The sequence below is a fragment of the Aplidium turbinatum genome, chromosome 14 (genome assembly GCF_918807975.1).
Source record: "Aplidium turbinatum chromosome 14, kaAplTurb1.1, whole genome shotgun sequence".
Taxonomy (NCBI): Eukaryota; Metazoa; Chordata; class Ascidiacea; order Aplousobranchia; family Polyclinidae; genus Aplidium; species Aplidium turbinatum.
In genome coordinates, this window is record NC_137485.1 from 10480578 (window position 1) to 10507109 (window position 26532).

The 26532-nt window shown below is 38.3% G+C and overlaps 1 protein-coding gene across 2 annotated transcripts in view; it reads right to left on the bottom strand.

Annotated features, from left to right (window-relative positions):
• The window catches only part of LOC145783353 (sister chromatid cohesion protein PDS5 homolog B-A-like), a 36861-nt gene extending 12623 nt beyond the window's left edge, over positions 1 to 24238 (bottom strand). Inside the window, exons 1-29 of one of the 2 annotated variants that reach the window (XM_082595203.1) lie at positions 24116 to 24238; positions 18671 to 18877; positions 18359 to 18552; positions 17536 to 17743; positions 16410 to 16550; positions 15768 to 15905; positions 15045 to 15272; positions 14289 to 14440; positions 12730 to 12843; positions 11296 to 11377; positions 10853 to 11044; positions 10219 to 10337; positions 10001 to 10100; positions 9660 to 9823; positions 9190 to 9304; positions 8773 to 8928; positions 8403 to 8504; positions 7990 to 8130; positions 7190 to 7309; positions 6805 to 6912; positions 6111 to 6207; positions 5496 to 5610; positions 4665 to 4797; positions 4431 to 4559; positions 3563 to 3699; positions 3028 to 3126; positions 1906 to 2071; positions 1374 to 1408; positions 1057 to 1149 (exon numbers count right to left, since the gene is read on the bottom strand). In XM_082595203.1, coding sequence (XP_082451329.1) covers positions 1057 to 1149; positions 1374 to 1408; positions 1906 to 2071; positions 3028 to 3126; positions 3563 to 3699; positions 4431 to 4559; positions 4665 to 4797; positions 5496 to 5610; positions 6111 to 6207; positions 6805 to 6912; positions 7190 to 7309; positions 7990 to 8130; positions 8403 to 8504; positions 8773 to 8928; positions 9190 to 9304; positions 9660 to 9823; positions 10001 to 10100; positions 10219 to 10337; positions 10853 to 11044; positions 11296 to 11377; positions 12730 to 12843; positions 14289 to 14440; positions 15045 to 15272; positions 15768 to 15905; positions 16410 to 16550; positions 17536 to 17743; positions 18359 to 18552; positions 18671 to 18877; positions 24116 to 24214 — 3884 coding nt within the window. In that variant the 5' untranslated portion in view covers positions 24215 to 24238. The remainder of the gene's footprint in view (positions 1 to 1056; positions 1150 to 1373; positions 1409 to 1905; positions 2072 to 3027; positions 3127 to 3562; positions 3700 to 4430; positions 4560 to 4664; positions 4798 to 5495; positions 5611 to 6110; positions 6208 to 6804; positions 6913 to 7189; positions 7310 to 7989; positions 8131 to 8402; positions 8505 to 8772; positions 8929 to 9189; positions 9305 to 9659; positions 9824 to 10000; positions 10101 to 10218; positions 10338 to 10852; positions 11045 to 11295; positions 11378 to 12729; positions 12844 to 14288; positions 14441 to 15044; positions 15273 to 15767; positions 15906 to 16409; positions 16551 to 17535; positions 17744 to 18358; positions 18553 to 18670; positions 18878 to 24115) is intronic. The other variant, XM_082595204.1, reaches the window with a different exon arrangement.
• Between the last annotated feature and the right edge of the window lie 2294 nt (positions 24239 to 26532).

Below are 26532 nucleotides of genomic sequence, written 5' to 3' on the forward strand. Positions count from 1 at the left end.
GACTCTGCAGGTGGTTGGCAATGCTACAGCAGCGTTTTAAATGATTGACAGCTTCACACAAGTCTTCCTTATCTATAGAGTATCTATTCTATAGTATCTTCCTCATCTATAGGAAGTTATTCGCTTGTGGCTCATCGTTCCTTTTGTGTATGTTTGTTCCAGACAATTGTTCACCAAATCAAACGTCATATAAAACCGTTCAGGTCTACTGAATCTTAGCGTATTACGTCATGGAATTTTTCCTAAAAAATGAGCCAAGATTGCACCATCGTTCGTAAGACTTGTATCACACCTGTTGAGAATTGCTTTACAACGTTTCACTATGACGTCACAGTAACTGCGTACGTGAGTTTGAGATATAGCAATGTATTCTAGTCATTCGTAAAATGGTTGCTTGAAAGTTAGTCGCATATTTAACTGTTTGCTTAGTGCTTGCCAGCTGGACAAAAATTCCGTCTTTATCTAAGTAGTTTGTATCGTACTGACAAGTTTTTAGTGGTGTACGGTGTTGCATCCCAATTTCGACAGCCAGGTGGCTAATTTTACAGAAATACAAATTTGAATAGACGTTTTCAAAGGAGTGTTTCTTTCGGTCATTACATACAGACGAAAGGATCCGAGAATCTTATGTTACAATTTTCCCACGAAAAGATTATGGTTTACCGCTGTGACCAATGTTCTAATTGTTTGTCCAATGCCTGTAGTTTACACCTCATGTGATCTGTTTCCCACCGCATAATTTACTCGTAATCATTCTTGTGTCATTTGTTCAGTTTGTGCTTTTCAGTCCAGAGTGTCGTTACAGTTATAGTGTAAAGTCAAATTTATCTTACGATTTTTCATTTTATGTATATTACAGATTTAATTCCTGAAGACACACGTACGCGTCGAAAACGTTTGAGTTTCTTTTTATTATGTTATATTTTTGTGTGTAAAAAAAGTATGTTAAACCCGCTAAGGTTACTCTGTTTTATTTCTCTATGGTTCAACAAAGCAAACTCTCTACCAAAGCTTTATCTTCCTTATCTCCAAACCAAAACACGACGTCATTATCACCTCTGTTGTTTCTGGCTTTGTTTCTTCGCTGGCGATGACGTGATAGGCAGTGGTGGTGAGAGATTACGTGGTTTCCGCTTCCGACCGGAAGTTCTGGCAAAAGACAAAAGGTGTGTGTTACCGCACCAGGCTGAATCAATAAATAACTTTTAATCACTCAAGACACCACAAACTATGAGAATAGCTTTATCCCAGATAGACAAATTGCCTTTTTTTGCATTTATTCAACGACTACAGACGTTGTCTAACAACATTCTTTGTCTACCTGTGGGATCGTTTAGGTGTAGATATAATTAGCACGACACAAAAGAACATACCTTACGGCAACCGCTGCTGCTGGCTTCACTGTGTCCTGCAACGTCAAACATAACGTTAATAACACATAGCTTTGCAACGGTAGGCTGTGGCTTGGTCACAAGTACCAAAATAATACCAAATTACCTGCAGTTTTCTACAGACAAGGTTATACGTAAACTGGAAATCAAAAAATTTGAGATTGTATAATTTTGATATGTATCCTCTCAATCAGAGAATGATATTTTCTACCTCTAAAGACTGTCCCACCTGAACGAAGGTCATTAGTTGTTTTTTCTTTGTCGTATTAAAGTTTACGCCCGGTAAAAACTGATTTAGATTAAATAGACAGAAAGACAAGGAGGCCAATTTTCGTGTCCATCTTCAGGCATGCCTTCAAGTGTATTGTCCAAGACGCATGCTCTTGAGCGGTGTCGAACCAGCGCCCTTTCGTGTATCGCACCAAAGCTTTAACCACTCGGCTATGCTGACGACATTTTATACGTGCTGGGTGATTCTCATGTCGGAGCCATGACGGTTATCTTCCGGACTTACCGGAGATGTGCTGGTTTGTGACGTTGGAGGAGTGGGAAGAGTGGTGGAGGAGCGAGACGACGGGAGACGCTTTGGAGATGGAGAATCGGATCGGGAAGTGTTCATGGATGATTGAGAGGCAGTACGGTTAGGTGTGGATGGACTTTTGAGAACAGGCTGTGGCTTTCTACGAATTAACATAAGATAAGAACGTTTATACTAGGATACAATTCAATAAAAGTAACAATGAATTGGCAACTAAATTGTCATTGACACCGCAGTTGTAGAACATTTGAGGTTGGTAAAATCGGGGAAATACCCGAGCTAAAAAGTTGGATTTGACTGACTCCTCTATTTTACACTGTGTGATGATAAATTTGTTAGTTTAATACTATTTTGTGTTAAGGATGGCTCAAAGTAGCAGTAACGGGCATGAAAGTTGTTCTGGTAAAAACTGGGATAAATATATTTGTCCTGTCATTTGGTTCATTTGCTGTTGGTTGACTTTGTAACTGTGCTAGCTGCAGACATGTGCCATTGTACCTAAATACTCATAAAATAAATGAACTATTAAAGCTTACAAGGTCTTGCCGCCTTGGCCTGTTCACTGACATACTCAATGTCGCATTGTAACCTGGTAGCTGCTTTTATTGTCATCCCGAAAACGTTGATGGCGAAAATTGCAACTGTTCGCAAAAGAAGCTACTTTGCAAAGCGAAGCATTTGCATTCAAGAGAAATAAAAATAAAAAAAATGACAGAAAAAGCTCTGAATTTAAAAAATGCAGTTCTGTTGTCACGTGATTGCTGAAGATATAGCCAATTAGCCATAGAAACCTCAAATTCGAATCCTTCAATATTGTTTGCTATAATTATCTCTTATATTGAGCGATATCGGGTGATCGCGCATATTGAGCGATACGGGGTGATCGCGCATACAAGCACTCTTAATGCTTGCATGCGTGGGCCAATAAGAAGCCGGAACTGATTGCTGCCACAATACGACATTTCAAACTTTAACTTTGAAAACATCGCTTATTTCACCGTTTCTGCGGTCTCACATAGGATACCGATGTGCCCTCTGCACTTTAGCTTCTTCTTCAGATCATTATCTAATACTAGACTGTCTGCTACTCTATCTTACTTTTCACTCAAGACCTTTGTCTTTCCCCCGAACACTGTCAATTGGTTCTTTCGCTTTTTAGGCTTTGCAAGGACTCTTTCAAATCCAAATTCCAACAAGCTAACAAAGGATTCAAAACAAGATTAATCTATCAACAAGTTGTTGCCCTTGAAACATATTAAAAGTGTGGTGTTTTCACACCAAAAGTCCCGGGTACAAAACAAGTACATTAGTACATGTTTCCATGGGAATATAGCGGCCATAAGTGAGGACATACATAATTTTTGTATTTATAAGATATTTCAAAGAGCCAAGACGACCTCTTAAATTTTACATGCAATTTTTATTTTTTTGTGAATTTGGGTTTCTGCAAATGCAATAATACACAACTACTTGGCGTTGAAAGCATGATGGAAACCCCATAAAGTGACTGGCCGGTTACTGGAGCCATATCTTCCAATGCAGCAATCGCAAATTTTCATACTCATGGCTAAACCACACACATTGGCATATTATTTATATCTAACGAATGATCACAGCTGATTCAATACATCACCTTGTGGACTGGTGGGCAAAACTTTTCCGATATCTATCGCCACCGAGTGCAGCAGTGGTGGCGGGGGTAGGGACTTGCTTGACATTGGAATAAAATTCCCGGGGAAGATAAATCTTGTTGTTTTCCGGGCCGCTCGGCTGGAAAGGAATTGCAGGAATTTAATGACAAGTTCACTGCATCCATTTCACATCGTCAGTGTTGGCCAACGTTGCATTGAAAGAAAAGTTGGCAAGATGAGTTTTGAAACTCCATGATTTAGATTTTAGAAGTATCCATGATGAAACATCGAAGTCTACAAAATCTATTCCATTAAACCAGGGGTTCCCAACCTGGGGTCCATGGCCCCCTAGTGGGCCATGAGCTTTTTTCAAGGGGCCATGGAAAATTTTGAAAAATAATAATTTTTTTAATTTATCATCTCTGAGTCCACTCCAACACTATATAACAAAAAAATAACTTAAAATTTAATAAAAATACTGGTACATTTAGCCCAAATCTTCACGAAATGGTCTTTGCCGTTTACTGTATAAACAAGTTTTTTTTTTAATTAAAATGACGTTTCTTAATTTTTTCAAAAGGTTGAAAAAAATAGATGGGCTATTGATTTTTAAAATTTTTTAAAGGGGGCCACGGTGTAAAAAAGGTTGGAAACCCCTGCATTAAACGATGACGTGACCTGAACCTTTTTGGTTGTGTGAAGGTCACTGCCCAGATTGTGATTTAGTTTTTACGTCTGTTAAACGTTGCGCTATGTAAACCGAGTCAGTGCATCTAAGTGACGTAACAAGCCGCGCAACAATGCAAGCGACTTGACACTTCGAGTTAATTCGATCGGTAACATGAGCAGCAGAATGACGAAAAGGCTTACCGTGGTGAAGAGGCGGCTTGGGATAAACTTGGCCACCGATTTATCAACCGGTTCCAATATGGCGACCGCGTATTGACTGGACCGTTGCAGGACATGTTGCACTATGAGATCGCACACAGCGTAGATGTTCTGAAAGGACACTCTGCTTTGTCAAAGACATCATCGCTCACAGTTTGTGTTAAAGCGCTTATGAACTTGACAAAACCCAACCAGGTCTTGTCTTGCCTCGCATACCTCATTTCTCTGCACGTCTTTAGTGTTGCCAGCAATTTTTGATCGTTTCAGATTCTCAGCCAAGCGTTTGATGAAGCCAAAGCTCTCGGGGTGATCTTTAGTCAAAAGAGGATCGAGGATGAAATGGATGCAGCTGAAAGTAGAAGATTTTTTCATTACACCAAAGAAAATACAAAGTTGTGCACTGAAAATAATAATTCAGAAATATCGCCACAAAATTTACAGATAACATGAAAATATTCCTTGCAGTTAAATGTTTGTTTCAGTAATTCTATTCAAACAACTGTATCAACTTTCTCGGGGTTACTGATGAATGATGATCCATAGATTCTTAGCTTTTAGTTACTGGAGCACTTAATAAAGCAAAATTTGTAAATTCGTACAAATGATTTATAATAAAGGGTGGTATTAAAGAAAAGAATGAACATCAGTTGAAATGGAAACGTTTCATACAGCTGTAAATATCCTTTCTCAGTGGTGGGTTTTAACAAGTTGAAACTGGTTATCAGTCTCAAAATTCAACAATTGACAGCACGGGACCAGTAGATGAAGATTTTACATTCCACCACTGATTCCTCGAGTAGAAACTTTTGCTAATGCAGTCAATGCGACAGCGCCCAAACGGATGAAAACAACTTCGTACAACTTATCAATTGCTGGATTTCCTTACGCGTGCTGCAATACTGTTACCAATCAACGATGAAAAGCAAAACTGAGTAATGACAATGGGAGTTGTAACCATGAACAAGGGTTGCCATGACCAATCTTAACTATGTGGGTGATGCAGCCGTCGATGCGATGACGTGACTGAAGGAACGATCCCTAACTTACTCTTTTATCCTGGCAAGACTTCTCTTTGATATTCCCTCGAGAAAGTCGGGATCGTTAGCGAGAAGGTACACAAGCTGTGGAAGCATGTACTCTGGCAGCATTGTATTGGTAAATTCTAAACACAAAAAAGCTCACATGAAATGTTAGTTATAAACTTTGAAGCCTCGTCATTGGTAATTCTCGTTTTTGGTACGACAACACCTTACAGCAGGGTGCTTGAAAAGCTAGGGACATTGCAGTCACATTCATCACGCATTTTAATACTTTAATTAAAAACAACTTCTATCTCCTTGCCGGAGCAATACAAACAACTCGATAAAATCAATATGAAACTGTCGTTTGCCAATCTACTACAGTTCATTTTCACTATTTTCATGTGTTGCATTGTTTGGGCCCGTCCGCATTCGCAACTAGTGTTTGCATGAAAAATAGCCTTCGTGCTGTAATAAAAACTTACACCTACCGATCACACGACAAAAAAGATCAATTGATGATACAATCTGCAATGTGCTTTGCAGGACAACGGGTTAAAAAAGTGTCAAACAACAAAAACTGCCTCTACACAGCCGCAAGCATCAACAGTTGCAAAGGGACGTACAGTATCTGTTCACTTACTGCTCCCCATGATGTTCTGTTTCCCGAATTCCCGGTTTCTTTTGATGAGTTGATGATACAAGTAGGTTCCTTGCTCCCGCTGTTCCTTCATGGTTTCCTGATTTGAAAAATGAATTCAAAATCGCCCGGCAATAATGTCGAAATGCTGGTGATGCATATAAAAATGGACACAAGGAAACGGAGGTTTGAAGTTGCTGTAAAACACTGTACTCATAGAGCAAAATTCGCCAATTTTACATTGATTCAACGTCTGCAGACGTTGAATCAATATAAAAATAACGGATTTTGTTGTATGAGTAATATATCGGCAACGCTTACTTTTTTTTCAGATAAACCACCACCATGGATGAGATATTATCCAACACCGCAGCATGTAGAGTAATTTTCAACTTTTTTAATTGTTTCGTCGTTACTGTTAAGTTGGTCGTGCTCCCAGAAGCAGAATTTTTGTCCACAGTCGTTTACTCAATGCCATGATGGTCGTAAATGTAAAGCCGAGGTAGAGCCATTTTAACTAGCAAATTAGGCTATTTTCACACTGTAAAGTCTCTTTTCATCAATGTAAAAAAAGACAGATGATTTCACTGATTTCAGATATACTGATATTTGGGCAGGTAGCGGTCACTTGTCAAACATTGTCGTCGTAAGACACAGTTGTCACATCGTACCGAGAGTCTAGCAATATCAACCCCACCTGGGAGACCATTGAGAAGAGAGATAGAAATGAGATGTGGATTTGAAATCGGAAGAGGCTTTTATACAACTTGTTCAAGAAGTTTCTTCGCACCTCGAGCACCGAATCCTGATAAAAAAAAACTTTTCCAATAAAACAACATTGAGAAGAAACAAACAAACTACCGTAAACCATTTTGCAAATAAACGTAACGCAAGACACGTTGGAACAGTCACAGCTTCACAAACCTTGTTGCTGGCTGCTAACGTTGTTAACCTGAAATGTATTCCTAAGCCACAGTAGCTATTTATTTTTATCCTGATGAGGTTTATGTGACAACTAAATAGTTTGCGTTTACTCAAAAACAGTTTCCCACCACATGTGAAACAAACCACGTACAACTTACGTTAATTAACATTGCCAATTCCTGGTAAATTTCCGGCTTGAACAACTCCTTGTATTCAGATACTTGCGCTATCTTCAACACACAGTAAGCGGCTTGCAGTCTCAGATGCGACATATCAACCTGGAGGAATGGAGACAATTTTATGGCAAGTATTTTCTCCTTTTGAGAGAACATATTCCTTTTGAGCCATACAAATGATAAAAAAAATATGATGTGATTTTGTACCGATCAAAAAAAAGATCAAATAAAGCAGTCTACTTTGCAGTTTGATGACTAAAACAGCAACAACAGCGGCGATAAACCGAGGCAAAGACTAAAAGAGAAATTGCTAACTCAATTGACAGGCTTGATACTTCAAGTTAAATCTATAACGGCAGAAAGTAGCTAATTTGTGAAAAACAAAAAAGCAGAAACATTACGTGTGAAAGTTGAAGTGGAGAAGTTGAAGTTTATTTTGTTGCGAGTATAAATAACACGCATTCATAAAACAAAGGCAAATAAAACAAACGATCACGTAGAATGTGTGGATACTGCAACGGGGGCTGCTAAGTGACCTTGAAGGTCTTCTAGTCAAGCAGCCACCATCAACGAAAAAAAAGGTAACAAATTAAACTTAAAAGAAGCATGATAAGATATTTCCGCGCTTATTTTGCGACCATTTCGCAGACACACTGCTACTACTACACCAGAGTGTCTATACTTCCCACGGAACCAAACAGTGCGGGGTGTCGTGAACAACTACCGTTTGTACTTCTGATCACAATCGCATGTACGAAATGCACGTAGGAACAAATGAATACCCGCGGTATGTTTCCACTCTTCATCAGGTCGCCTTCGTTGTGCAGCATGTGCTGAAGAAGTCGTAAGGTGGAACCACAGCAGTCACAGTCGTTAGAGCGCAATCCGTGCAACCAACGCACGATGCATTTCATGCCGGCGATCTGCGAGAGTAGAGGTTCATTACATGCAGATTTATCGTATGCAGCTTTTTATTGGTCGCTTTGTAACAAGTGTCAACCAAATACACATTTTTGATGACGTCAAATGAGAAGCAAAAGTTTCAAGCGGTTTGAAAGTTCAGAGTTCACTTTCATGAATTATTTCAGTCAAAAGTTACTAGGCTACTTTCTTAGTTTGTGAACAGGTTCGTAATTTAATACAAATAAACGCGAAATAGTTTGTTTGTTTCAAAACTAATCTAGCCTTTCGTTACCTTTGCTTTCGTTTCTCTGCTGAGTTCAAACTTTTCGCACCATTTCTGTTCCTTTTTCTTTGTTTTGGCGATACTTGAAGAGTTTGACGTTTTCATGATGACCTGAGGAAGATAAGAAATGAGAATACAGTAGAACAACATTTAGGAAGCACACAAAGTTCGAAGAAAAAAACACGAAAGCAGTGACAAGCCTTCGACCTTTTGCAAACGATCAGAAGAGCGCGGGTTCGACACCAACCCAGAGCACAATGTTGAGTCTTGGCAAGATAGTTGATGACATGAACGAAGGTTGACATCTCCGCCTTTTCATCCTTTTAATGCAATGCTTCAGCCAGCAGAGAGCAAGCCGGGATTCGATGACGTCACTGACCTGTTTGACTACAACTGACGCCACTACGCTTCGTAACTGAACACCGGCTTTCTCGGGAAGCACTTCGGCTATGCAGCCTAGCGCAGTCAAGACGGAGAGCATTTGGTTAAAGCTTGGAGTCTCTGTTGTCGCCATCTCTTTACAATAATCGAATACCTAAAGGTAGAAAGTTACTTTCAGCGTATGATGAACAAACTGTGTTGATGGTACTCACATACAGAAATAAGTACAGCAAAAATGATTACGTAGAAACGATAGAAAAGCCTAGTACAGTTACACAGACTTTCATGTGAAGATAAATAACAGAAATGCAAAATCAACTGGAATCACAATCTACTCAAAAAAGAATATTTTTTTTAATGAAGAGCTATTTTTGCTACTTTTTAAATGCAGAACAAGCTAGATTTGCGTCAATACCTGCATCAACGGGGCCTCTCTCACTGAAGTGAACTTGTTTATGCAGTAGATGGCATGTTTCACTTGAGACGAAGTGCCAGACTTTGCTTTATTCTTCAACTCAGGCAACAGAACCCTGAAGTTAAAAAATCATTTATTCACCAGCATTGTTTGAGTGAAAATGGACATTACAACAGGACGACTTGCACAACCTCAGACATCAAAACTCATCATTTTTACAATGTAACAATGATGCATTTTGTTGTCTGGGACTTTGCTGATCAAAACATAGGCTTCCAGTTTAGTCTTTAAAACATTTACTGTTAAATAAAGTTCAGAATCCTAAGTTCTTCAAAGAAAAAGCTTATGGCGTTGGTTAAAATTACTGCTGGTGACAAATTTCAGTTTAAAAAAGTGTGGGGAGCATTGTGGTTGATTTTTAACCTCAGACAAAGTGATGCATGAATAGCGTCGTGTAGTAAAATACTAACGATCTAATTTCGGAGAAGTTTTCCTCAATCACTGATGCAGTGTGCTCCAGGATGATTAGAGATTGCTGGACGACGTGCTCCTCCCTGGTGCGACGGAGGAATCCAAGGAGGTCCTCAAAACATTCGGCGGAGGAATAAAGATGAGGAGCAAGCAACGAGAGCGTCTGTCGACGTGACTTAAATTTAGTAATGGTTCTTTGCACAAGCTAAAATTCGAAATTAGTTTACTATGTTACCAAATGTGATATTAAAAACAACACCACATTATAAAGATTGGCACAACCTAGGACTAACTATGTATAAATATTGCGAATAATAACAAAAATCAAACGGCTATTGACTTTTAGCAGCTCCATGCTTCTTTGTTGTGCGGATTCAGTATTCAACTCGTCAATGTCAGAAACTCCATCCAGTGATTCCTTAACCAATTCAAACAAAATTCTGAAAAAAAAAATTTTTTTTCACTCATCGGGAATCAATCACAAAACCTTTGCGCGACTACATCTGATCTCGACACACGTCCAACGCACAAAAACCAGCATTAGCAGTTCAAACTTACTTCAAGGAAGGAGGGTCGATCAAGACTGGCACAATGACAGCGCGTTCCAGTAGCTGTTGAGTAATAACTTTGACGGCTTTAGGCGCCCCGTCGGTTTCAAGCTTCTTCAACATATCTCTCTGGATAATAAAAATCGCGTCTCAGTCACGCATGAGTTTATTGCACGCTAAAATCTCATTTTGAGGAAGATATATTGTTTTTTTTTGCATTGAATTTATGCCTGCAGACGTTGAATCAATTAAAAAAACAAAATAAAGTTCGTTAGCTGATATGTGGTGCTGTGGCAATGGGATCTATCAGACATATCGCTTCGGTCAGTTTTGCTGTGGCAAAGAAACGCTGAAGCTAAACAACATCTCGTTCAATAGAAATAATAAATTTATAGAATAAACAAGCACTTCCGATGACAGTAGGAGCGTGCCAATACTGTAACACATAATGTGATCCTGCGAAATACAAATGCGCATCAGGGTTGCCAGATGTCCTTTTTTGGCGTTATTTTATAATGAATTTGGCATTACTATAACTTGAGTATCTGGCAACCCTGATGCGCATGGTTCGAAAATCAACTAACTAAAGTTTAAAAAATGAAACTTCTGAAGCAAGTGGTTTTGACGAGTGCTGAACGACTTACCACTGCTACGGCAACTTTTTGACAAGTGTACTTTTCTCCCACGATGTAAGCTAGCCACTGGCGCATCTTTGGATCTTGGTGTGCAATGCGAACAAATTTGTTGACGCTCTCTCTCGTGTGTTGAGTGTTGCCAGGCATTTGCGAAGCGATGAACACAACTTTCGACAGAAGAACTCTATTTTGTTCTTGCTCCTGCAAAATTCGTTTTGTTGTTTAAATTGGAAAAAAACGTAAATAAATAACTACAGTTAATCATCTGTGATTACTTCTTAAATAAATAAGTCATTCTTCAGTAAGTCAAGTCGTAAATAAGTATTTTTTAAATAAATTAATACATAAAATCAGAAAAGTAAAAGCTGTTTTCTTAGTAAAATGCATTTAGTGATATACTCCAATGGTACAAATGAAGTCCTAAAAGCTGCGATACCATCTACTGTACTTACGTCTTCAAAGTCAAATGACTCCACAATATCCTTCAGAGAAACCCTGATGCTCCTTTGTTTCTTCAATATCTCCATTAACGATCTTGCAATAAAAATAAGAGGGTTAGATCGTATAGAGATTATGTATCAACACTCTGCGTTAAAGACGCACGTATTCTTGAGCGACCTATTTACAAGACACTACGCATGAGACAAGAGCAGCGAGGGAAAGCACCCTGGCAGTGCTTTCGTCCGTGTTGTATGAAAGAGGCAACGTTTAAACTGTGAACTTGTTCGTTGAAGAGTGTGTGGTAGAATTAATAACAACGAAATGATTTCTCTTAATGGTCAATACTTTTTTCACACAAGTGTACGTCTAGCGATTGCAAGTTTTGGACACGTGAAATCAATTTGCATATAAACCATAGAGGCTTCTTTATCTGGTTCAACTAACGATTGCAGACCTTCTCGTGCAAACCACCACACAACAGCACAACTCCATGAAACTAAGTTATTTTTTTCATATCATAAACAAATCCTTGGCAAACTCAACTACTTTCTGACGCCCTTCGTGCAAATTTCTTGTTTTTTTTTATTGTTGTGTAACCTTTCCCATCGCTACCCTTGTATTGCTAGAGCTGTTTTGCAACAAAATGGTCCTGACAACTTCCATACTGCTTCTAGTAGTCTACTCAGCTTTCTAGGGTTCGGTGTAAATGTAATATCTCTCAATACTACTTTTACATTTTTTACAGATATTACTGCTTTCTTCAGATTGGCAAGAAAAGGTGAGGCCTTCGCTTAGCAGTGGGCTACCACAGGCTGAATACAGGCTTTGATCGATTTCGAGTAATAGGTAGTACCAAATTTAAGTCATAAGTAGAGTAGACAACCGGAAACAGACATTGCCGTCGGCTGCAGCGTGGGTCAGGTGTACGTCGGAAGGCGTACACCGATGCATAGCGCTCACGTCCGCTTTCCCGCAATGCAGGATAAAGATAAACAAACAAACAAACAATATGATGATGATGATGACTGCTTTCTTCAGATGCATTTAATTCTATTTTAATGACAAGTAACAAGGGAACAAGAGCTGCATTGAAAATGCACAAATTCGAATGTCAAACAGTGCTATTTCAATCGATTAATTTTGCAGTCAATCATCTATTTATATCTGGGTTTTTTTTTTGCTGAGACTTTTCGGTCATTTGTCCGAAATGACTTGAAAAAATTCGGTCATTTTTTATTTATTTCGATCATTTTTAGTCATTTTTGGTCATTAATAGTCAATTGACTATATATTTTTTCGGACATTTTGACCAAATTGACTACATTTTTTTCGGACATTTTGCTAAAAAATCGGTCAATGACCGATAAATGACCAAAAAAAAACCCCAGATTTATATACTGCATGGAGTGCATGCTGTCATGGTTCAGTTGTCATCATACACTTACTTGACGGCATTGTCATCCACCGAGGCGTACAACTCCAAAAGCTGCTTCATTCTTTCTTTATTCGAAAGAGTGTAGGGCACCAAACTGCTGACCAACACACGCTCCAGCAGCATGCTGGGGAGATATAAGATGAGTAAAGTATTATCTTGCTAATGTTTGGTTCGTACCTAGACAGCAAATCAGTCGATTTTTTACATTGGTTCAATGCCTGCAGGCATTGTTTATTAAATTAACACATGAAATTTTTCGAGAGAAAAATTTTTCAGACATCATGTGAATTTAATTTTTTTTCTGTCCGCAATATTTCACATTGCACGGAACCGCTATTCTTTGGCTAGACGAAATGACACCGCACATCAATAAAACTTCAGCGACAAGTTAACTCCTTGAATTTCAAGGCCTGATTCCCATTCTAGCCCTTGATGCCGTCATATATATGCCTATTTAATCATATATAATTTATGGAAATCAGCACTTTTGTTGCCATGCATTCACAACTTAGAGAAATAGTAACCTGAATACGAATTGCCATTGGGCGAGACGTCACAGCCCTTAAAACTCGTGTTTTTTTCCGGCAGCCATCGTGGCCTACCGGGAGCTCCTTCTCGGCGGCCAAATTTGCGCGCTTGGAGGCCAAAATAGAAATAACGATAGCACAAGTAAATAGAATTAAACTTGCAACAATGCTAAAATGATCACTTAACGTTGTTGAAGTTTGGGCGATGTTTTGCAATAGAATCGTTGTACCACGCAATAACTACTTTATCGGGATTGTAATCCAGTATTGCGGGACCATCTAACGACACTAAATTGTTTAAACTGCATACCGCTTTTCATAAAACCTGACCATTTATACCGATATGATGTCACCATTGAGGGTGTGAAGTCACTAGCCCATAGCGTGAACATTTCTCAACTATGAAGACACGTGTTTTCTCTTTCGATGTCAACTAACCTAGTTCACCGTTTTACCAACGATTCAATGTCCGACAACATTGAATCGACATAAAAACGACAATATTGCCAGCCGATGTAAATTAACACTTCGGATTAAGACTTTGTTAAAATAAACGTCGGGAATTACAAACAAGACGTACAGCGCTGGTGATCACAGCTGGATATTCCATACAATAGCAAATGTTCCCGCACAATACAACAGTGGTGATTATGACGTGCTGACCTAATTCTGCGTCACTCTTTGATACTACATATTTTCGACAGTTAATCCACGATTATTCTATTGCGAAATTAAATAATTGGCTAAAAGAAGCCGGCGGCCAAACTTGGCCGACCGAGGAGGTAGTACCGGCGGTCATTCAAGCACTACTTAGCGGCCATGGCCGCGATGGCCGCCGGCTGCTTTAAGGCTTGCGGCGTCACCCTGGAAATTCACAATGGCGAGATTGTAATTGATGACGAGCTTGTAATATCTTGCTTTTTTTTCAAGAGAATTTTTCGATTTCACAGGAAATTCAAAAAAACGACTGATTTTTGGTCTGGGTAGTGAATCAATCACACTTTATCATATGTGTGTTGCATGGTCTTGTAAGCCTCCTTACCAATCATCCATGTTCTGCCTGTAGTAGACATGCAGCAGCCTGCTTTTGAAAGATTGAAGTCTTCGAACATGGATTTTGGAAACACTCTCTCCCACAGTGTACTTTTTGTAAATGTCCGCCATGGCACGAATCACAGCTTCTCGAACCCGCCACTGTTGCGCGAAAACAACGTAAAAAGATGAGTTTATTCAACATAAGGCTAAGGCGGTCATATACGTGATTCCAAGTGTCGGCTGTCGGGGATAAGATAAAGTTCCCATTGTACTAAGCCTTTGGTACTAACGAGAGTAGGGTGGCCAATTCCTTTCTCTCGGCTGTCTTTTCTTTAGCAATTATGCCCACTCAATTTATTACACCCTGGTAGAGGTGAACGGAGTTTATCAACAATCAGCTCAAGCCGGGAGTCGAACCAGGTTTGCATTATTGGAAAGCCAACGCCTTACTCGTTGCGCCATCCCATCGTTAATCAATATAATTACCCCCAAAAAAATATTTTTTTATTCAAACAATGAAAGAAACAGATATTTGTAAGAGCATTGTTGAAAGCGTACAATAATTAGAAAGTTTGTTCTATTTAGTGTTGTATCCATCACAGATGTGAGTTGCTATCAACGCTTTGCAAACCGGATAATTTCAGGGTAGCCGTATAGGGGCGCAGCTGAGTAGATTAAAATACTAGCAGAGTTGTAAAAATGTAATGTCTAATGTATTACAGAGATGGACAAGTCATCATCTTGCCATGCGTCGTACACGTACTTTTTTATCCAAAACTCTTTCCTTCAGAAACTCGAGAAGCTCGTCTGAAGCAAGTTGCAAATCCTTCATGGCTATTCCACGGATGGCCGAAACCACAGCCACGCGTACGTTCTCGTCAGTGTCATGACGACGGGGCTTGAAAAACGATACCACCTCCCTGGACAGGCGAGACTCACGACCGTGGTTGACGATGAAGTCGCGACAGAAGGTGACACACGATGCACGGACCTATGCAGTCGGATGTTACTTTTTTTGAATGAAGTAACTTTTAAAGCAGACCCGTTCTCAGTAGTGCTCATATTTTTAAGCTTACTGCCACTGCTACTTGTTTATACAGTAAGGTAATAGTCTAGTAATTCATATAAAGCTAGAAATTTGACAAATTCAACATTGAAAGCTTGAAAATATTCAACTAACCGAAAATTATAATTGAATTTTGCATCGTGAAAGTGGCGCTATGTAAATACTGTTGTCGTATTTACTTTTTTTACATTGATAGAAGGTTTACAGACGTTGTATAAAAGATAGTTTTGGCTAGCTGGACTACAACCGCTTTGTCGCTTTCCAGTCAAAAAGTCCTCATGCTTAGGTCACGTTTACACATTTTACCTTAATTTCAAATTTCGACAATTTTCGCATCTCGTAATCCCAGAATACATTGATGACAGCAAGTTCAGTAGGTTGTTACATTTTCTTAGACATTTTATTATTTTGAATTAATACCTCGGCATCGATGTCATTAAACCGGCCCAAGAAGCAGTTCCATAAAGTTGAATACTGATCAGCCAGGTTGGAGTCCTTTTCCGAAAACATTTGTGACAATAAAGTGACCACTTGAAGGCGCTCTTTCGGGTCGTCAACCTGAAAGAATAAGCCATGGGGCGTTAATGATAACCGATAATGGTCACAACTATCGTCAAATTGAAATGCAGAAATGAAATTTTAGTAAACTATCCACACAAGCTCTTTTAAAGCAGCGCCTATGCCGCAAATTGTGGAATGTGGATACACGGTACAGTGTCTTAATTATAAAACAGAACAATATCACAACAAAAAGTGTAGAACCACAAACAAACGGGATGTAAAACAGCATACACCCTTTCAATACAGGAATTTCTTAATTGCTAGTTAATAGCACGATTTTTGATAAAAAGGAAAGCATGAATGTTTGTACTAAAAAACAACATTTGATGTTACACGAATGAAACTTTACACAATTAACTTCATGAACTCACGAAAGGTTGACAGTTTATTGCAATGCAGCCAGTCACAGATATATGGTAGGATTTTAAGCCATCTAAAAAAATTCAACAACGTTCCATTTCGTCAAAGTAACACTCAAGAATCATTCTTTTGAAAACAGACCCTTAGTTTTAGTTCCAGTTGTGGAAGAGTGTTGAGCAAAAGTGTTGGAGTTATTTTGTACAATTCCGGAATCAACTTCATCCATTGACTTGACAACCTGCTCACTTCGTGCTTGTTCGCCAGCACCACGTTTTGGAAAAACTAAACATTTTTTGGAAAAACTAAACATTCAATAGATGTCATCATAATTTTGAATGCGTTCGTCATAGTTTTTACATCATTTCTTTCTGATTAAATATTGATAGATCGCGGAAACTCTATTTTGGGACTGGGATAGATTCTTTCGAAGCTTAAAACTGGCCGGTTCGCATACTTGAAGAGGCTTTTTGAACCACTGACGCAGGACGCATCAATGAAACTGGTAGCGTGATGTTGTTTGCAAATTTTTTCATCCTCCAGGTGCCGCTGAATGGAGAGCTGAGTTTGAAATATGTTGCTGGGTCCAAATCCTGGTCCACGAAATTGTAAATAAATCGAATGAATACACATTACACAGCATAACAGAAGTAGCCTGGGTAGGCTACATGACTAAAAACTAACAAGCACGATGAACCGCCAAACTTTTCATTATTGATATTTAGGAATGTCTGCTTCAAAATAACAAAACTTTTAGAAGCGATTCTGTATTCAACCGGGATGGAAAACTTGCCCTATGTTCTGATTACACACAATTGTGGTCTACAATTTTTTTTTCGCTGGTCACGCACATAATCTTTGATGTGCAGTAGTTCTGCAGATGAATGTAGATAAAGTTGGCAAATCGATTTGAACGTCTGGAACGCATGGATGCGCGATGCATTGCTTTGCTTGTTGCAGTATGGTCTTCGGGTTTACGTTAATGTTTGCTAATTATTTTGCACCGATTCGATAAAGTCACTTAGTGCGGCAAAGTTTTGAGCAAAACGCATTGTTTCTTACAGTTTTAACTCGAACTAACCTAGATTTATGGAATTTCATACACCGCAAATGTTTTTAAATCAACAAAGTCCAAAATACTTCTGGAATATGCAAGCATTCTGAAATGAACATCCCTACTCATGCTTTTAGATTCTTAAATATTTACTGTGTTGCGCACAAGCTAAATACAATAAAGAAAGACATGTCACACAAAATAAATGTTAATCACCAGCATTAAAAACTGCTCTATCACACTTGCAGTTCGTCTGAGCAAATCTTTTGCAAGCTCATTGGCAGAAGGGTTCATTTTACGTGTTTTTTCCAGCAAGCATTCCAGTATGATATCAAGCAGCGGCTGAGGAACAGAGCCACTGTCAGTGATAGCAAACCCCATGATATCGAGCATGTGCGACCTCAGTTGCTTGTCGTGGCCAGAGCTGGGAATCAAAAGAAATAATGAGAAATTGCTGCATAGTGATATTAAGGAACGATGGAGTTTTTTTTAACAAGTCAGACGTAGAGAAAATCAGTTGTTTACCAACTTTTCTCGTCATATTTTTATACAAGTGTATTACTGTACTACTGTAGAGTGTGGAACTGTGGATACTTGGAAAAGTTGTAATTTTTACACAATTTTAATGCTATTACGCAATGTAAACGGCAATGCGCAAGTTCAAACAGAAAAACTTAAAAGTACGGTAGTCGAAATTGGATTTCTTTGAGTAAATCATCCAGTGATTCGAAGATGAAACTTAATTTATTGAGAAGTTTTCAGTCCAAAAAAAATTAAGATTAAAAAGATTAGGATCAAAACAAAAGGTAGATCAGTGTGTACCAACATATTCCGCTCGAGCTTCCACCCCTCACTAGTTACAACAAGAAATTGAAAAAATCAACCATACAAAACATAATTTGAAGACAGACAATTTTAAACCCTGAATAGAAACACGCGCATATGTAATGGTGATAGACAAACTAAAAATAGAATATGGCAAAACATAAATTTTATTCCTTTCACAGCGAGGTTGGCACCAACTGATTAGTTGACTCACTTGACTGTGCTGAAGAGGGTCTTAAACAAATAACAAAATATTTCTCCTGCGGCATCGGAATCATCCAGATCAATGCAGATGTTGTAAGACTTTATTGTTGCAACATTTTCAAGGATGTGATAAGCTTTTGGAAACATGGAACCCTTGGAATCTTTTAGAAGCTTTAACTGGTCGGTTAAAAACATGAAGATTTCCTAAATGAAACAGCGAATTTTTCAAAGGTTAGTATACATAATGTTAATAGAGAACCTTATGGAATTGATGTTCTTAAAAAAAACATTGGCTTGCGTTATACAAAAAGCAAACACTTACTTTTACTTTTTCACCAGATCGGAAGGGATTTTCTGGAGCATGAAGACGAAAAACATCAGCTAAAATGCATCCAATATGAATTTTACAATTGTCATCAGTGATTTCTTTAAGAAACTCATCTTGTACGATATAGCGACAAAATGGAAGGTATTGTCGCTTAACATCTTCCTCATCTTGCTCAAGTTGAGAGAAAAACTTGCAGCATTTCTAAAAGTAGAAAAAAATATTAACTATGAGTAAAAACCTTTGTAAAATCAGTTAAGAACATCAGATAAATAGGTCTACCATAACAATGCACCGCCAAGGCAATAGCATTGGTCCACTGGTTGAAAACACAGAATTTGAGTTTTTAGATATTGCAAGAACAAATTAAATAAACTTCTTTAAAACTAACTAGAGATGTACTGATACCAATATTTTTCCCGATACTTTAGTGTTGCAAAAAGAAGCAGTTTTGGTATTTGCAATGAATTGGATTAATTGTTAAGTTCGCCCTTGTTTGCATCAACTCTTAAAAACAGCTTTGAATCGGCATAATTTAGTTGTAAAGATCCAATCAATCCAATCTCTCTGCATTGTTGTGTCATAATAGTAGTGTTTACTGTTTAGTAATACAAGGCCGCTATGATTGAAGAGGGGCATAAGGGAAGAAACAAACATCATAATTGCAGTTTCTGAAAAAATAAAGGGTTTGCGCAAACTCTCCAAATCACAATTTAGAACAAAAACGTATAAAATTAAAACCAAGTCCTTTGTGTAGTCATACAAAAACTATTCAACAATTAATATGGAACCCAAGGGCACTTGTTGTTTGGTTGTTGCTTTTCCCAAGCTTGATATGACTACCCAGGCAGCAAAAGTGTATAATTTTGCATTGTTTGTACGTCGCAAGACGCTTAAAAAACCATGCAATTGGGTTGTTTTCAATGAGCTGGTTTTATCAGTATGTCATGACAGCGTTAGTAGGTTGCGGGCTACGCAACGACTCCTTCATTGATCACCTGACAAGTCAAAGAACATCGCTGCCTTGTGATGTTGCCGATTTGCGTCCAGGGATGGGCAACTTAGAATACATAATTCGAATCTATTTGAATAATTTTTAGATTCGGTACACAGTATATCTTTTTTTTCGCGTCACATTGATGTTATTCATCATGGATGGACTGCGAGCAAGTAGTGCAAAAAATAGGTTGCACATTATGCACAAGCGTACAGACGCCGATTGGTATCGCAGTTACCGGTTTCAAGGCTTCCCCTCAGAACTGGATAATCTCGTTTAGGAGTTGCGAGTATTTGGCCAGGATTTCGACGCAATATGACCTGGAATTACTGTGACCAGCAATTTTATTGCGTTTAGTTGAAGTAATGTTGCATTTTTGGCTAATTCTTGAGATCAAATTTTTGAAAGTAGCTAACAGATATCCTCAAAGAATGAACAATCATATTCGGTTCTTCTCAATTAGATTTAAAAAATTAGCGAAAAGGAAAAAAGCGAATTGAAATGCATTTTTGAACGCCTGTATTTGCGTAGGCTACACAGTACACAACCTGCGTACGTAGTCACGGTTTGACAAACAAAATGTCGTGCAAATCGACAATTTCGGTGCTTGACCGAACATCATTCTGTACTTCCAAAATGATAACGGATTTGCGGCAATTTTTCACAGTTTGTCACTTCACAGCAAAGTCAGGAAAACTTATAATGCTGAACTGTTTGACTTTGCAAGAAAAGTACGAAATTTTATTTAGAATAGTTTTATTTGGTTTGAACAATGAAGAAAACAATGTTTGCTTCTGAAAGCGTTAAAGCAGAACTTTCGGAAGAACCGCAAGTGAAATAAGCCAATTGTTAGTTTAATTTCTTAAGGTCAGTAATAATTATCGTTATGTAACGCAGACTATAGCATTCGATCTGTCTGGTCAACTCCACTGCATCCAACAGTGCAACAGCCATTAGTGCGATAATCGTTTGGTTGACTAACACCAAAATTAATCCGCATTTTGCTTGCTTGACACCCTCCTTGCAAACCGTTTTTTTAATTGTTTTAACGTTTGCAGACAATAAATCAAGCTAAATCTCGTTGTATGTTGCTTTTACGTTTGAATAACTTGATTGTATCAATGGCGGCAAAACAAAATCTTGTTAATGGATAGGAAAAGATTTCGAAAGCCAAAAACAATGCATTGTAATTATTTTACGTTAACGTGCATACTCGCATAGTTTGTTCCCCAAACAAAACCTTGACTATTTTGTGCTTGTTTCACTTTCTTTGGAGAAAATATATCGAATCAGATTTCATAATATGTTAAATTCGTTATAAGTGTATTGGAATAGATTCGAATGTCTGAACTATTCGCAAATGCCCCCTCCTATTTGCGTCACATTTATTTTGTGTTTTCTTACAGGCCTAGTGGTTGCTCTTCGCTATCTCTGTTTCGTTACTTGGTTTGCGATGATGTAACGTAATGTTGGTCTGCAAAAACAGATACATGAATGCTGGTTATGAAATGTTGCTTTGATGTATTGTTATGTTAATACGTAACAGACCTCGAAAATCGCTTTTGTTGATGGCGGACAAACGTGTCCGCTCTGACCAGCTATCTCGGCAGACAAATTAAGTCTCACGGCGGACACACGAATTTTAACGTCAATCATCATACTTATTACTTAATCACTTTACCTCGATAAATAATTCTTCGCCATTGGAGAACTATAGCTACGGTTTAGAAGGCTTTTTAAAATTTCAGCTAAGTCACACTGAAAGGCTTTCATCAGAGCAACGACGTGCGCTTGAAGAGTCAAAGCGCCCTGTAGCTGCTTTACGCCGCGCCCGCATATTATAACTGATTAACTTTCACCGAACAAGGTCGTGTAGCTTCTTGGCAGGGTTGTTGGTATTTTACCCGACCCAAAAAAACCCGGGTAGGTTTTTTTTAATAAAACCCACTTAAAAAAACCAAAAAAAAAAACATAAAAAAACCCAGAGCATCATATTTGTCCAGTTTTTATTGGAAAATTAAAAAAATTTACAAAAACACTACAAGGCACTTACAACAAACTTTAAATTAGGACTTAAGGATGTGATTGTGAAGTAATTTCCAAGAATAAACTGAAAACGCAGTGGATATTGCACAGTACACAAAAATCAAGTAATGTCACTTTGTGTATACTACACTAAAACTCATTTGTGCAAGAAGGCCTTATAGTTAAATTGGTGAAAGTACTACTCTACTGTAGTCTGTATATATGATGTGAAATGCAATTTAGGAGGCTATTTACCAATTACAGATTCTGGATTCTAACGCATGGCTGTTTCAGAGCATTTGCCTAATTGGCCACGCAATCGCTCAATTGCTCATCCATTACTATATATAATATATATATAAATGATAAAAAATATTTAAACATGATGGCATAAATGCTCCTTGCCTTCAAATCTAAACAAATGATGCAATAATGTGATTTCTACCACGGTAGCATCAACTTGGTATAGAAATCAGTGGATGATGCAACATCCAACTTGATCTTAAAACTAATGGATGATGCACCATTCAAGCAACAACAGCCCTAGTGCATTATTTTATTGAGTTATGCAAGCATGTACTGTGAGTGAAAGGCACTTCACTCGTAAAAAGTAGTTTTGAGGTGAAATAAGCATGAATCTACTTTTTTTTGCATCTTTTTAAAAAAAAAACAATAAAACCCGGGCGGGTTGGGCTTTTTTAAAAAAACCCGGGTTTTTCTCAACCCTGCTTCTTGGTCATAACTCATAATGCTCTGGGCACGAGTCGGAAAACCTCTATGCTACTATTTTCTGCAGTGCAAAGCTTCACTAGGCTTTTTTCTTTTGGTTTATTTTTGCGTGTCATGTGAGCGAAAGTGACGAAGAGGTTCGTTGCACTCATACTCACTTTCAGAATATTCCCTGGGCTTTTCTTTCTTACTGTTTTCTTTCTTTCAAAGCCAGACATTGTGACGTAAGACTTGAACTAAGTTGTACGTGATTACTCTGATTAGTGTAAAAGTGCCATACTCCCATCGATTCTTAAAGAATTCACCCTTGTTACGTTGATTCAATGTCATCCATCGTTGAAGCAACGTAAAAATCGAAAGTTTTCCTGCTTCAGTGGAAGCCAAGGGATACAATTAACATTTTCTAGATGCGGCTAGAATGCGCGGAAAATTATATTCTCACAACAATTATTGTTCGTGCTATGCAATGACGATTTGTATCGCTAGTGACTGTGCTATTTTTCGGCGGACTTTCCACAGACATCACATGCTGTGACGGCGGACATGTCCGCCATGAACAAGAATGAATTGAAAACGAGTCTAATCACTCAAAATGAAAGCAATGAGACCACCAATCCTCACTGCACTGAACCAATCAGTAAAAGGTTTTGTTGCGCCTCAACCTTATAATTTCTGATCTGCGGAGCTGATGTAAACCTCAAAAATAATATGGACTTAATTTTTGGTATGGAATATGACTACGTATACCACATATTGATTAATCATTAATAGATACTTTGTTCCACTGCACTTCAAAGTCAAGACCTATTTATTTTTCATCTATCAAACCACCTGTGATGATCAAATTTGTTGATTGTAATTTCATGACGTCGTATGGACGAAAAACAAGTTTTATGCTTCAGTAGGAGGAAAAAAACAGATGATGCACAATGCACATTGGAGAAATTGAGTCTCACTCACAATTCACGAATAAAGCAACGCAAAACTGGTGAAACATAACGTTTTTTTTAGTGAAAGAATCACTGCAAGTAACCCTTGCCAAAACTTGCAAGAAGTCATGGGAATGTGAGATGTCAAAAACTTGAACAGGTTGTGAAGAAAGGCGTTCTTCCCGGCTATCAGCACAAGGCTGATTACTCACCTGCTGGTTTTGTTGGCTCTTTCTTTCCACAAAGATAAGAGTTAAACTGACTGGTAAAGCGGCGGTCGATTACTCAAGTGGCAAGAATACAGTGCGATACTGATGAGCCCAGCCTCATGGGCGAAACACGTGTCTATCGCTGTCTATTCGATGCTACAATCGGCTGCCAAAAACTTAAACAGGTTGTTATTATTTTACATTCCCAGTGTGACGATAGTTGGGTCTGCTACTATTCGGTGAGTTCCTAACCTCTAACCCCTAACCCTAAAACGGCAATGATAATTAGGCTACGGTACCCGATAATTAAAAAAAAAATTGAAAAAATCACCAAATAGGGATCGGACTCACCGAAACGGGCCATTCCACGATGGTTATATACTACTTCAAAAATCTATATGATATCGTTGCTGACAAAAATCGCAGCAAATGCGTTTTTTTACATTTTTACTATTGGCCACAGACCCACAGTATTGGCCAAATCTTACGATTACCAATACTTCAAAAATAGCCAATATCGATATACCGGTACAATTACATCTCTAAAACTAACCTTTAATGCTTTCACTAATTCCGTTGGATTCATGTCAGAAGAAACATCTTTCACTCCTGGAGGAAATTCAATATCACCAAATTCCATGTTAGACTCCATTATTTAGCCTAACTAAAACTTAAGCTATTGAATGCAAAATAATTAATAAATTTCAGAAAAGAGAAGTAGGCTAGGCCTAGCTTATAACAGAAAAACTAATTTATTCATACAGTGGCTATATCATAATAACCACATGCTCAGCCATTAGGCTTTGAGCATGAATCAAGTGCAAAATAATTCATCCCTTGAACAATTTGTTACAAAATTTGTCTCTTGAAAAGATCAAAGATAAAAAAGTTGCTAATTAAAGTTTTTGTGCTCATTTTTTATTTCAATCTTTTCAGGGACAAATTGTTCAAGGGACAAATTAGCTGTTATCCACCAGATGCTCACTTTTTTTTTCGCTAGTTCTTCAACAACATAGAAAACGTGGCTTTATTAAAGGCAGAGACTATATTCACCATCTTAGTAAATGTAGCCTCTGAGGCTATATGCACAATTGCACATGTTTACTCGAGCATGACATTTGACCTCCAATTTGAGTTCAGGTGTGGTATGTATGAGGGTCTGCTACTATTCGGTGAGTCCGAATCGGTGAGTCTGATTTGGTGAGTTCCTAACCTCTAACCCCAAACCCCTAACCCTAAAACGGCAATGATAATTAGGCTACGGTACCCAATAATTTAAAAAAAAAAATTGAAAAAATTCCCCGTTAAGGGATCAGACTCACCGAATCGGACTCACCGAAACGGGCCATTCCGTATGTATGACGTGTGTTTTTGCAAAACATCAAGTTGCGCAATAAAAATCGTATAAAGGCAACAGCAATAAAAAAAGACAAATCGCAAAAATAAAAGTTCTATCAAACTACACATTGATGAAAGTAGTTTTTACACAAGTAGGCTAGCCTGTTGTTAATTTTAACAGCTACTAAATTTACTGATCAACAGCAAAAATGGTGTCCGACGTTTTTTTCGTAAACAGTTTTTCGTAAAACAATTGTTCGTAAAATTAATTCTTTGTAACACAATTCTTCGTAAAGCATTTTTCGTGCATGCAATTGATCGTAGTACTAATCGTTCGTAAAACAGTTACAATTCTTTACGAACAATTAATTAGGGTAGCGTATATGCTAGATGTGACATGCTGTAGACGAGCAGACAGAGTGTAGAGTCCCTGATTCAGAATGGCAGCAAAAAAGGATAGCCAAAACTTTTGTATGGTGGCCAGCTTTATTACAAAGATTATAGTGCACTTAACGCAAAAGGGCAAGAAACTATACTTATTGGAAATTTGAGCATTTTCAAAGGAAATGTCCTGCACAAGTAACAACAGGGGCGCCAAAACTATTTTTGACTGGGGGGGGGGGGGCAGGATTATGAAAAAGGGCACTTTTGTTGCTAAAAGGCCAATTCTTTTAAAACTTTTAAGTTAAGATATAGCAATAATGCTCATCTATCAGCTCACTATCCAGTAATGATACAAGTGTCCGGTATATACAGAAGGACATCATGCTACGTTATAATGATGAAACCTACTATGTTGCAGAATTTGTGCAATGAATATTCAGGCCTCGAAATTCACGGCGGACACGGCGGACATGTCCGCCGTCACAGCATGTGATGTCCGCGGGAAGTACCCTTTAGATCGGTCATATGTGTCCGCCGAGAAATATCGCAGAAACTGGCGATACAAATCGTCATTGCATAGCACGAACAACTGTTGCAAGAATATAATTTGCGCTGGGATTGCGAAATTATCGCATTCCAAGCGCGCATCTAGAAAAAGTTATTACTGTATCTCTTACCTTCCATTCAAGCAGAAAAACTTTCGAATTTTACGTTGCTTCAACGATTGATGACATTGAATCAGCGTAACAGAGGTGAATTCTTAGCTAAGAATTGATGGGAGTACCGGTACTTCTACACTAATCACGCGCAACTTAGTTCAAGTCTTAGGTATGTCACAATGTCTGGCTTTGATCTCCGAGTAATATTGATAATGCAAGGTTGGTTACAAAGTTAGATTATAAGAGTATAGGCTACTACAGCAAGATGCCGCAAAATTTAAGTTTTGGTATTACAGTAAGAAAGAAGAGGCCCAGGGAAATTTCTGAAAGTGAGAATGAGGGCGATGAACCTACTACTGTACTAGGAATTTTAGTGGTGATAGACGCATATATGAAAGGAACAACGAATGTAAGGATTAGCTCTGTCAAAGATCACAACACATCGTTTACCCCAAGCCATCAATTTCCGGTCATCAAGGCCATCGACAATATGAGTGACAAAAAAAAAATCAAAATTAAGAGGTTGTTTGAAATCGCTAAAGAAGAGCTCGCATTTACGCTTTTTCCTCAACTAGCCGGTCTGGAGAAA